Source organism: Arachis hypogaea, chromosome 8 (assembly GCF_003086295.3).
Source record: "Arachis hypogaea cultivar Tifrunner chromosome 8, arahy.Tifrunner.gnm2.J5K5, whole genome shotgun sequence".
Classification (NCBI taxonomy): domain Eukaryota; kingdom Viridiplantae; phylum Streptophyta; class Magnoliopsida; order Fabales; family Fabaceae; genus Arachis; species Arachis hypogaea.
The window spans coordinates 16,264,719-16,277,200 of record NC_092043.1 but is presented as its reverse complement, the minus strand read 5'-3'; the positions used below and the strand labels follow the sequence as shown (position 1 = coordinate 16,277,200).

General features: G+C 37.8%; 1 protein-coding gene across 1 annotated transcript; it reads right to left on the bottom strand.

Annotated features, from left to right (window-relative positions):
* Positions 1 to 165: 165 nt before the first annotated feature.
* On the bottom strand, positions 166 to 12,156 carry LOC112706318 (uncharacterized). The gene is made up of 22 exons (XM_025757569.3): positions 10,988 to 12,156; positions 10,270 to 10,385; positions 9,673 to 9,881; positions 8,544 to 8,663; positions 8,187 to 8,315; positions 7,984 to 8,109; positions 6,753 to 6,808; positions 6,553 to 6,652; positions 6,349 to 6,466; positions 6,038 to 6,247; positions 5,595 to 5,928; positions 5,339 to 5,432; positions 4,195 to 4,303; positions 3,804 to 4,075; positions 3,588 to 3,715; positions 3,217 to 3,451; positions 2,510 to 2,698; positions 2,113 to 2,402; positions 1,744 to 1,954; positions 1,403 to 1,645; positions 985 to 1,076; positions 166 to 890 (listed from the first exon to the last, which is right to left on the bottom strand). Exons 1-22 carry the CDS (start codon positions 11,836 to 11,838, stop codon positions 743 to 745), a joined length of 4,380 nt encoding a protein of 1,459 aa, XP_025613354.1. The 5' UTR covers positions 11,839 to 12,156; the 3' UTR covers positions 166 to 742.
* Between the last annotated feature and the right edge of the window lie 326 nt (positions 12,157 to 12,482).

The window sequence follows — 12,482 nt, the reverse complement described above, 5'->3', positions numbered from 1 at the left end:
ACAAGCCCTCAACGACCCATATATGCTCCTCCCTCACCCCATCAATCTAGAAACGTAAACCAGAACCCCACCCAAGAAAGCTTTAAAATCTGCATGATTAAAGCTATATCTAAATATAATTAAATACACAGTAGCATAATCAATCGTAACCTTGAAAACCAGCCATGATCTCAACTCAGAATTAAAACAAAAAAGCTAAGTGATACAATTGTAGTATAAGTATGTTTGATTACAAAAAAAATGACCAGCAGCTGAAACAAGAAGTATGAAACAATAACTTCTCTTTTGTGGCAAGGTTGCCGGAGGGTTGAAGTTCAAAAAATCTTATATCCAAGACTGCCAAATTCTCATGGTTGATTTTTACTAAACTTGAGGGCATTTCCCAAGTGAACAAAAATGACAAAGTATGCATTAAGACTAATCTACAACTACATTTAGAGAGTGCTTATTTACTTTATATTTACACAGTAGGAAAATTCAAGGTGAATATTTTCTTTTTTTTTTTATAACAAAAACTATTGAACATCAGGTGTTACAGTAATGAATGCCTCTAAAACTCTACGTTGGATTTTCTGTAGTGCTATTTCTCCCCACCTTGAGTTTTCCTACCATCTCTATGTCAATCTTTGACCTATTCTAGATGGCCGTACTCAAATTAAACATGTATTAGATCAAGGGAAAAGGAGGGGAAGGAGGAAATGAGTTAATGTTGAATATATGTATATATGCTGTGAACATACCATCATGACTGCCAGAACAGCTCAAAATCGTTACTATACAAGGAACGGTCTTGAATTTCCAGATTGGCAACATGCCAATTGATGAGTTGAGATTGGAACAATTTACACAATACCAGTCCAGCTGGAAAAATCCACCATTCATTTTCGTCCCTGCATCCACATAAAGTTGAAAAGAGAAAAAGTTATACTAATCAAATTTCCCAAGCAAAAAAAACTGTTATATATAAGCTTGGAATACACTTACATGCCGATACTCCATGGCTGAGTGCTGGGTTGTTTTTTACCCGAAGATGATTGAGAGTAGTAATGAACATATCCACAAAGAAATGCAATGACCTAGTAACAAAAGAAACAGCCAAGTCCCTTAGATTTGAAAAGAGGGCTATGCTAAATCTTTATGAATAAATAAAGGGAAAGGGTCTCTCTGTTGATATATTCAACTCTTTAAGGTATGTTTAGTTGGAGTAAAAAAATGGAATGAGAACGTTCATAGAAGACCTCTGTAAGTTTACTACACATTAAACCCATCCGTGAAAATTTCCAGCCTATTTTAAACCCCCTATTCTCCTAACAAAAAATATGAATAAACCTCATTTGTCCCATTGCATAAGGTAAAAGAATAACTGCAACTGATCAGCTGAAACCTGATAGAGAGAACTCACAACATTAACGACAGATGTAAGGTTCCATAGAGCATAAAGGCGTGCAAGGCCTGCAGAACGTCTTGGTCCATGACTAAAGAGAGCATTAATTCCAACAGGAAACGGGAGGAGAATACCAAAAGGCAATATGAACAAAACAAGGAAGACATCCATCATCGAAATTGAATACAGTTGAAGCAGCGTAAGTAATACTAAACTAAAATCTCCTAGAAGTAGCATTGAGATTACTAAACCAACAAGATCCTGCAACAGTGCAAAAGGGAAAGGGGGAACATGTCAGCTCTAAAAAACAATAAGAATAAATTATATCTAGTAAGTACACAATGATCAATGCAACATACCTGATGGCCAACAGGTTTTGTATTATGAAGTATAAAAGAGAGAAGATAAAAGATATCTCTCTTCTCATCAAGCATATGCAAATTGTTCACACTTAAAGCAGCTCCGTGTGTCTTTCGCCTCATATAATTGTTCTCAGTTCTTCCACGAGGGCTTAAGTGACCTCTGCTTCTTGGAAGAACTGGGGGTCGATCCTTCTTAATATTAAGAAGCCTGGAAACAAAAATAACATAAACCAAATCATAATATCAACTATCACATACCAAAAAACATACCATAAATTTCAATAGATCAACAAGAAAAAGAAAATTAGTTTCTCTGTAGATGATATGAAAAGGTGATGTTGCAAAGTTAAAAAAAAAAAGGATTACCGTGATCTTTCCTCAGTTCTTGAAGCTACATCAATATTTTCTGCACCGGACGGATAGCCTTCATCCTCAAGAGCATAAACCACAAGCCCATAGTTGCAATATCCACTACTTGTCGCCTGAAACCAGCCAAGATCAACACCAATACCATGGATACTCAATGCAGGATTAGCATGAGTCTCTAGCCATTTGAGGACAGGTCGAAATGTTACTCTTAGTCGTCCTCGACGAACTAAGCGCAACTGCGCATTAAGTCCAGCCACTAATCGATACCATGTTGTTGGTTGAACTGACTGAAACATTTTAGAAAAACGCAAATAATTTTATTTCCCTAAATAGAACAAAATGCAACAAATAAAATGCATCTGTCTGTCAAACTCATTTTAATCATTATACAAACCTGACTCATAAGGCTGGTAAGAATATTATCATTGTTAAGAGAGAATGGAGCCATATAAGTTCCATCACCCCCAAAAATCAATGCCATTGGAAACCTTTCATGTAATCGAGGAGGCAAGTCTGTCCTCTTTTCATCTCCACCAAGAAAGAAGTCCACATATGCAAGCATCAAATCAGAAGTTGCATTCACCTTTATAATTTCACAGGTCAATTAGCATTCTGATTTCAATTGTAAAGAAAAGTTGCACAGATATCTTAAGAAATCTTTATTTCAAACAGCTCTTCAATTTAAAATACAATGAAAAAATGAACTTTAAATCAATTGAGATTTTTATCTCAGATTAGCAATCAATGTTCACCGGGGTTTTGACTGGAATTCCTCAGCATTTAGGGGGGCAAAGAAAGACAAAATAAAAAGCAATCAACAACAATGCAATGAACTAGAAGGCATCTCGTATGACAAGATCATTGTTGGTTTAACTATAAAACACACCTATCAGGGGATGGCAATTAAATGAAAATAAACCATTAGATCATCTGATGACCATTTATCCATACTGATACAGTTAACATTTATTGTTGATAATAGAATGCACAATACAAAAGGATTCAAAAATGCAATTTAACCAACACAATCATCAACAAGTAAAAAATACCACCAAATACTTGATTGTTCACCGGTTCAATATACATATAAACAAGTCAAACCTTGATCCCTTCATAGAGAGCTCGAGAACGACATGAACGAAGGCAAGCATGATCGTACTCTGATCGAACAAACTCACGCAAACGTTGCAACATCAATCTCCTACGCCATTGTTGCCATGACCATGCAAGAGGATATGCAAGAACAGCAAGAATGCTATAGATTGCACCCTCCCACCACTGGTATGTTGCTAAAGCATTAATCTCATCCACGAAAGTATTGAATGCACCTTCAAAACTGTCATAACAATTGTTGAAAGATATCCGTTTTAATATCATGACAAAACATATTCCTAAAAAAAATAAATTTAGCTAGATTCTTAAATTCCAACCAGCGAATCTACAATGATCAAACAGAGAATATTTCTCCTTACACAATATCCTGTATCTGTTCAGGAGGTGAATGTGGCAGATGCCAAGGCTCACTGAAAGTATTAGGCCCCATAAAGTACATTCTATAAACATGACTTTGGGACTCCTCAACTCTGTTTGTTTCCAAGACCTAGGCATTGCAGAACAAATGAGAGAAAGACATAAGCATCTTAATTCATAAATATAACAAGGAAACAAGAACCATGCTTGATGAATACCTCATTTAGTGACTCCAGGAAAGGGAAAGAATGATCTATTTGTGAACCATGTTGGGTAGGTGCTGGGCCAGGCAATTCATCAACCCCAACAAATTTCATTCTAGCAACACTAAGCACCAGTGCTAACAGGATCAGTAGACAAGTAAGAAAAAGACCAAACAACCATGGACCACCAAATGTGTAGATTAACTCTTCGAGAGCAGTATAACAGTTTGGCATGTGATATCTGTCTGAAATACATCTGTACGGGCAAGGAGTTTCAGCATTCCCACCTGTACAATTGGACAATATGAAAATTTGTGCATTTTAACTTTCAATATAATTCTTCAAAATAAAACAGAATAGTGTGCTGTGCTAATTCAGTCAAAATCCTTTATGTTGTCTAGTCTACCTCGAACCGTAATATATGATGCACGATGAGGAAGCTCATTAACTGGACACTGGCGACAGAGAGATTTATCAGATCCAGTAACATTCTTGTAAGTGCCAGCTGGACATTCCTGTAGGCAAGCAAAAAATATAAACCTTAGTAGATTATTTAGAAGTGGAACCAACAATTAGTCACAGAAGATGGAATGCTCCTAGAATTGAAGTGGGGTAAACAAATCAAAGTTCCAATTAATTTGACTAAGCTTCCTCCAATCCAACATTGTCAAAAGCATTGGCAGCCAAGGAACTGAGGGCAAGGTAGGATGCAGTCAAGCAGCTCACTGCCATTGAGGAAAGGTAGAGAAAACAACGGGCAGCAGCCACATCAAATGAACTTATGCAAGGCATGATGGACAAAAAGCTCACAACTTTGACATTGCAGAAAAGAAGGCCCAGGTTCCATCAAACTCATTTCTTCTTTTACTCCCCCCCCCCCCCCCAAAAAAAAAAAAAAAAACAAACAAAAGTCAAATCCACCACCGTCAATTCTATCAATACTTGCAACATATTTCAAGCTCCTGAACTTCTATTTGGTCTAAAAGGAGTTGGATAAAAAGTTACTGCAACTCCGTCCACTAATATCATATCACTTCAAGAAAGGCCCGATTTATCATTATAGTATATCACCATATTAAGGTTATTACAAAAAAAATTATGCAGTTATGGCAACCACAAGCACCACTGAATTACCTTTGACAGATATTTCAACCATTAGAAATTCTTTTCTACTCTACAACTTGACATATTAACATCCCAATAAGTATTAAAAAAACCCACACGTAGATATACCAGTATATCATATCTTTCAGAAATGTAACTTACAAATCATACTGCCCGCAACCAGCATCATATTGAGGTTGACAAAAATAATGCAGCACCTAAATATGACAAAAATAATGCACCATAGTATATGAGTGCAGGCATGACTCTATTATCCCCCCCCCCCCCCAAAAAAAAAAATGCCAATGTCTAATAATAGTCACAGATGTAAACCACAGCACCAAGAAACATACAAGATCATACATCCATGGAAACTCATGATCAAGCAAGACCACATATACATGTGGAATTACAATTAAATTGTGGGAACTGTTAAGAAAATATACCTCACAAAATGTCCCATAGAGCCCTTTGGGGCAATCCCTTCCGGTTATTGTCCCATTTTCTCCAGAACCACCCTGTCCTTTACCTTGTCCTCCCCTATTATAATCATATAAAAGGATAACCTTTTGAAATTACCATTATAACATATGAATGTAAAAGAAAAAACTCAGAACTGCCATTTACTTGCAGCCATAAATATTAAGGAAATTCAGAAGCAAACTTACAGAACGCACACAGAGTAGAATCTAAGCAACATACCCAGTATGAATGTCTCCTTTTACACTAGCAATAGGCTGATAAAGATCTCCAGTGGGAATGTCAGACCAATGAAAGTGAATTCGTCCACCACCTCCACCGCCGCCTCCATTTGTGCTATAACCGCCCATACTAGAAAGAATAGCTGATTCAGCAAGTGAAAGGGTATGGAGAAACAATAGTATGGTCCCACCAGATCCACCCCCAGAACCTCCAGTAAAATTATCAAAAATTGCAAGATTCTCCCTCCTGGTTGCTGGTTCAAAATTCTCTCCATCAGCACTTATAGAACCTTTAATGGACAAACTTGACAAAGAATGTTCTAATGATCCAATGACTGCACAGCACACATAACAAGATTGGAAGTTAAAGAAAACTTGTAGTAATCAACATCTTTGAGTATTTAAAATGAACCAATTAATTAACTGATCCAAACATAAGCTTACCTACAATACCACCCCCAGACGTTCCACTAGCTGAGCTGCTATTTCCACTTCCACTACCAAGTTCACAGGGCAAGTTTGCATTCCCATATGAAATGCCACCTTCAATACAACTATCGTTATAACATGCATCCCCTCCTTTCCCACCATGCCCACCGCCACTGCCAACACCATTGCTTAGAACATTTCCATGGCCCAAACCACCAGTACAGCCTGTGAACATTAATTTTCAAGGGACACAATGAATATAGAAATGAACAGTAGTTTCAGCTAAAAATTGACAGCTGATAATAGCCTCTTGAAAAGAAAAATACCCATTCCAGAGGCCGATATTAATCCTGAAGGTTCCACAGTTATGGTCCTTGCCCTGTGGAAATGGACAACAGAACCTTTAATAAGGCCTTCAACTAGAATGTCCTCAACTCGGCAGATCTAGAAAGGAAGATACACAAGAACTTTCAACTAAAGATATATAAGGATAACCAAATTCACCACACTTCAGGATAGTTCACAAGTACCTGAAGTGTGAATGACAATGATGAATTCACATTGCAATCTTCAGGAGGATGAAGTAATTCAAAAGGGCAAGTTTCATTGTCACAATAAAGCTTGGGAGTCCTGTCAAATCATAAGAGCACATAAATTTAGCAGAACTAAAAATCAGTGTACAGAATGAGATGAGAAATTAACAAATATATTTAACAATATCCAAACATACGCATCATCAGTTGTTGCATTCTCCAATGGACCACGCAAGACAGACCCAGGCCCAACCTACCGAAAATGCCAAAAGCAAACTCAGGTTCGGGAGTTAAGACTAAATCTTGCTTAACCAAAGTGTAAACACATGCACTATTATCACATTAGCTACTGCCACAAAGCAAGTTAACAATATGGTTCTAAGTCCAGAGAACCAAGAACATCTCAGATTGCAACAGAGCCACACACACACACACACCAAAAAAAGGAAGGTACCCAAAGGGGGAAGACAGTATATTTGATCTAAAAGGTAAACAATAAGCATCACATGAAGATTATGATCCTGATAAGATGAAAATGTAGAGAGGAACAAAAGTTTGCAATCTATAAGAGAATTTTTCTCTTAACAGTTTCTAAATATTTCAGCATAAACAAAAAAGATGCAGTTTCTTCATTTAAGTTTAAAAAAAATTTTTAGGAAGATTACTATCATTATCTAAATATAAATATTTTGGCATAAACAGAAAGATGCTTTTTCTTCAAAATAAATTTTAGAAATATATATAGGTAGTAAAGAGATTATTATCATTATGAACTATATATGCAAAGATTTGGGTATAAGAATACTACTACCACTACAACAAAACTTTATTCCACTATGTGAGGTCGGCTACATGGATCATATAGCATTGGATATAAGAATGGAGCCAAATAACGGTTTTCAGATGTATCCATTGAATTATGGACCTATATATATCATAGATTGAATACAAGGATTCTATTCGGAGAATTGAAGAACTTCACTGCAACTACAATCTTTTACTAAACTATTATCCAGGAAGAACAATTTGCATTCGATGATTACAATAAAATAACAAATGTAAGATATTCATATTTCACTGGTATAGACATAAAATGTTGTGTGGATTTATTTTAAAACTAAAAATTTAACAAGGGCATAGCATGCAGCAAATTATTAATCAGAAGCAGCATATCTTCTCCAGCAAACTAGTAAAATAAAAACAAAAATGAAACTATAAAAGAAATGGGAAAAAAAAGAAGCATTGCTTTCCATAAGCTGAAGAAGTCTGATACCCATCAAGCAATACCTCGGCAGCTATGCCCAAAGTAGAAGGAAAAAAATGAAATAATATTAAAATATTTCTGGAAAAGGAAATATTCCAGTTCATCATATTAGATGAATCAAATGGCAAAAACAGAAAATGATCAGTATAAAAATAAAATCTCACATGAATACTGTAAAATAGGGATAAAACCAAGCGCTGAGCTTCAATCCAATCCCCTGGCCCTGACAAATTTAATAGACCTTGTCCATGAACTCCAAGGTTTGCATTAGAATGTATAACAGAAGACTCCTGTCAATAAAACCAGATGAGTTAAATGATAGACCACACACATGCAATAACATTTTAAACTCAGAGTTGTTAAATACCCTGAGAACAATCAAATTACTAGCTTCAAGCAAAGAAGTTGCCACAGCAGTTCCCTCCCCGGCATCTATGAGCAACTTTGAGTTCCACATCAAGAACATTTTTACTGACATACGGAGAGCCCCATATACCTTTGCCACACAAAATAAGTGAATATAAGGCATAAATTAATGTCAGCTCATTTCGGATATGCTCATTTATATCTAGTAATTCTGGATAAAATAGGTGACGAAAATAAAGAAGTGTATGAGTCAACATTCAGTTCACACTTCGAAGATACAACAGTTAGTGGATTGAGAATGACTGAAGATTCAACAAACAAGATCTAGTAAACAAATTCTGACAGATATTCCAACTACCTTCAACTCAGAATCACTCATCAACAGTTCCTCAGCCAGTAACTCAAACTCTGAAGAAGCATAATGTCGCAGCCCAAAGCTCAACACCCCACCCTGCAAGATACTTATCTGTCCTTGCACCTATATAATGAATGTGAAAACACAGTTGAACTAATTTCCTTACATGGCAGATATTTTTTTTTTCTCCAAACCAGATGAAAAACAAACAGGTATCACAATATATCTTACTCTTTTGCATAGAAGTAAAGAATTAACATGCCAGAACAGAATTGCAAAGAGAGATGAAGACAAGAACTCCTCTAAAAAACCTTGAAAGAGGACAAAAAACAAACATGGAAGCAGATATCACAGTAACAAAGCCTTGAAAACCTCAACATGGATTTAAAGACATCCTGATAAAAAGGCTATGAACTTTCAAACCATATCACACTAACAGTTGAATTTATCCCACATAAAGTGGTCACACTTAGAAATCTCCAACCTCCTTAGAAGTAGGAGAGCTTTGCTCTATAGCAGAGTACATCATATTGTAGCATAGATTGTATGTGGACATGAAACTTAACTTCTACCAAAGCCATCGGATGAAACCCCATGACCCAACGAGTTAGGTTACGACCAATTAAAGAAGCAAAGACTAAAAGAAGAGCAGAAGGTTCTCACTTTCTCTCTTTTAGACAAAAGAATTCACCAGAAAAAGATAAGGGAATACAGAGACAGAATAAAAAAGAAAAAAACAATAAATAAAAAAGCCATCCACTAAGAAGAAACAAACCAATAATATTAACAGAATACTAAAGTGACGGTCATATGAGCTTTCATATTTCTAATCTCTATGCAAACCTAACAACCTCCCCCCTTTCCCCCCACAAGGCCACAACCCTTCTCCTTGCATCGTAAAAATACACTGGCAAAACGGCGAGAACATTAGATCATGAATACCAACAAAGCTCTTGAAAAAATAATCAATCTCTTATATATCAAGAATAAGAGAAAACACAAATATATGGTTTTAAGATTAAGAAAGGCATAGACAGCTTGCAGTGTAAAGAAATATACATCAATCAAATTATCACAGGGATATAAAAACACACTCCAGAGAGAAATGGGTGTTGAGCTGAATTTGACAAACCTGTACACGACTCCAGAGCAAAGGAACCGTGGCCCTAGCCTTATTTCTAACATAAACATTGGTCCAAAGAGGTTGATTAGGAAAGTCCAAGAGAAGTGTCTCCGTATCAGTTGTCATGTTAAAGTTATCAACAATGAGGCTTCGAGGAACTGCATCATAAAGAGTTCCAGCAGCACCTGCATTTTCAGCACAGCCCACGCTACTACCACCTGAAATAGCAAAATCAATTGGAAGTTAAGAGAAAGCAATCAATTTTCATGCAACAAGTTAATCTCTTGCCCAACCTTCCAGGGTTGTCCATAAAAATAGGATGCTGGTTAAAGAAAACTCCAGAGTAGAATGAGAGTAATTCCCAAATCCTAGGTGTTTATAACTAAAGTGCAAGTTAATTCTAGAATGCAACTAAAATTTCACTGGCAAAGTGGGAGAAAACCCCCTCCTCCTCTGCCAGGTGCAAAAAAAAAAAAAAGGAAAAAAGGGTCATGTCACACTATATATTAAGCGCATAGCATAAAATGAGTACTTAATCTGCAGAGAAGCTCTTCTGCCAGGTATATTCATAAAGAACTAAATATAATGAAATCATGAAATCCTCACCATGTACATAAATTTTGGGCTCATCGTGCCTGCTGAAAACATCAACTGAAACTCTGCCACCACCACCACCAGCATAACCATCACCACCACAAGCACTTATCATCCCACCACCAGTCCTGCTCTTTAAAACAATTAAAGAGATCAATGAAAAAGCATACAAGCAATTTTCATGAATAGTAATTACATTTCAGCTGCAATTAAAACCAGAACAAATGTAGAAACATTCCACTAGTTGCAATACATGTCTTTGACTTAACGCATATCAATATGGGAAAAAGACCATGGAATCCGATAAGCAAGAGACAGTGTGTTCCAGGCTCAGCATGCTATTTTGTGTGTAGATATTGTCATAAACAGATTAGAAGGCAAAAACAAACTTCAAATCTAGGGATAATATGCGTCTTAACTTCACAAAATGACAAATGATTCTTTGTTCTTTAAATGCGTGTCGATTTACGTAGCCATACTTAAAAATGAAATCAAAATACAGATTCTTTGCTCTTTGTTATTTGTTTTATAATATACATATACCTTAAAAAATGAAAACAACAGTGAAAACAGCAATAATGAAGATTCCAAGATGAATATCAAAATCGTCCAACAAGAGAACCACGAGATATATGACAACTGAAATAGCTCAAAATCAACAAGAATATTCTTATGTCAATCAAGAAACACACACAAACACAGACGCAAAATAAACGAATAAATTATTTACATTCTGTAAGCCTTGATGTAGATGCTGCCACCAGAGCCGCCTCCACCTTTGTTACCTCCATTTGCACCATCAGCTAAAACCCTAGCATTCATCTCAAGAACCTGATGAACCATCAATTTCACAATCCCACCACCTAACCCACCATAGTCTACCTTGAGGCTCGTAGACCCACCTTTGCTCCCAAAGCTTTCAGGGTTCTGAAGCGTATCCCAAGCATACGCATCCCCTCCCCAAACATCCTCTGGCAGCTTCGACGTGTCCGTCAAGCAGCTCGCGCCCCTCCCACCGTGGCCCCCGCCGCCTCCATCCTCCCCTGCTGGCGTCCCGCTAGTCTGCGGTGGCGGGTTCCCCGCCATCCCCGTCGTATCCACCACCGAACCGTTACCAAATTCGGCGTTCTCCGATTCGAGCTCGAAGGCTCCAGTCACAATCGAGGAGTTGGCGCCTAAGGTGAAGTTCCCGGTGACATTGACGGTTATAACGCACCCATAAATCTCACAATGGAACCTCACACCGGGGAGGATGTTGAAATTTCCCTTCCCTGCTATGTACACGTCGCGGGTGAGGTTCAAGTCGTTCGTTATCTGGCACGTCGTGTCTAGCGAACCTACCCCGCCAAGATCGTCCTCACAAGAAACCGACGGCGGGCGTGGTGGTGGAGGTGGAGGAGACGGCGGCGAGTAGTCATGGTGGAACAACCTGCTCCAATCTAGATCAGTCACCTGCTCTATGTCGTTATTGTCGATCGTCGGGGCCGTCCGTTGCTCTCCATCGCCGAAAACGGCGGCACCGGCGAAGGCGAGGACGAGTATGGCAAGAGTACGGAGCCGCCGGAAACGAAATTGAGCCATTCGCTGACGACAGAAGTCATTACATTGAGGGAATGAGCTGAGATTTTTTCGCGCGATTTCGGTTATTGTCGAAAATCTTGGGATTCAAGAACCAATGCAATGACCTTTCGTTTTCACCAAGAAGGTAAATGGTACAAAATGAGGGGAAGAAAATCGAAAACCCTAGTTTTCTGCGAGCGCGCGAAATCTGAATCTCAGTGAAAACCCTAGAAATCTCTCACTGAAGAGACGCACGGGGAGAGAAAGATCGCAATGGGAATTTGTTTACTCAGAGAAAGAACCACGATGGTGCAGAAGAGCTTTATTTATTTTATTAATGAATTATTAATTTGATTAAATAATAATTTCTCGTGAGAAAGAAGAAAGTTGAAATGTTAAAGTGCGGTGAGGTTCATGTGAATCCTGGTGTTCGACTCTTTTTCTTGCCCTCTTTCCCTTTTGATTCTGTAATCTGACTAATTTTCCTGTGATTGGGTGGCTTGGATTATGAGGATCTAGGAAAGCATGGAGAAGTGAGGTGTAGCGAATATTTCCGTGTCTTACCGAATCTCACGCTGCTGCCAGAGAGCGTCAGGGGCACAGCTCAAGTTAATAGAAAATAATTAACGGACGAAACCACGTGTAACGGGAAAGTGAATAACGAC

Excerpts from the sequence above, each read along its gene's own strand:
- LOC112706318 (XM_025757569.3), bottom strand. The coding sequence starts at position 11,838 with ATGGCTCAATTTCGTTTCCGGCGGCTCCGTACTCTTGCCATACTCGTC. Across the intron at positions 6,653-6,752 it reads AATGCAACAACTGATGATGC|GACTCCCAAGCTTTATTGTG; the intron begins GTATGTTTGGAT and ends ATGATTTGACAG. Across the intron at positions 3,716-3,803 it reads TCCTGGAGTCACTAAATGAG|GTCTTGGAAACAAACAGAGT; the intron begins GTATTCATCAAG and ends TGCAATGCCTAG.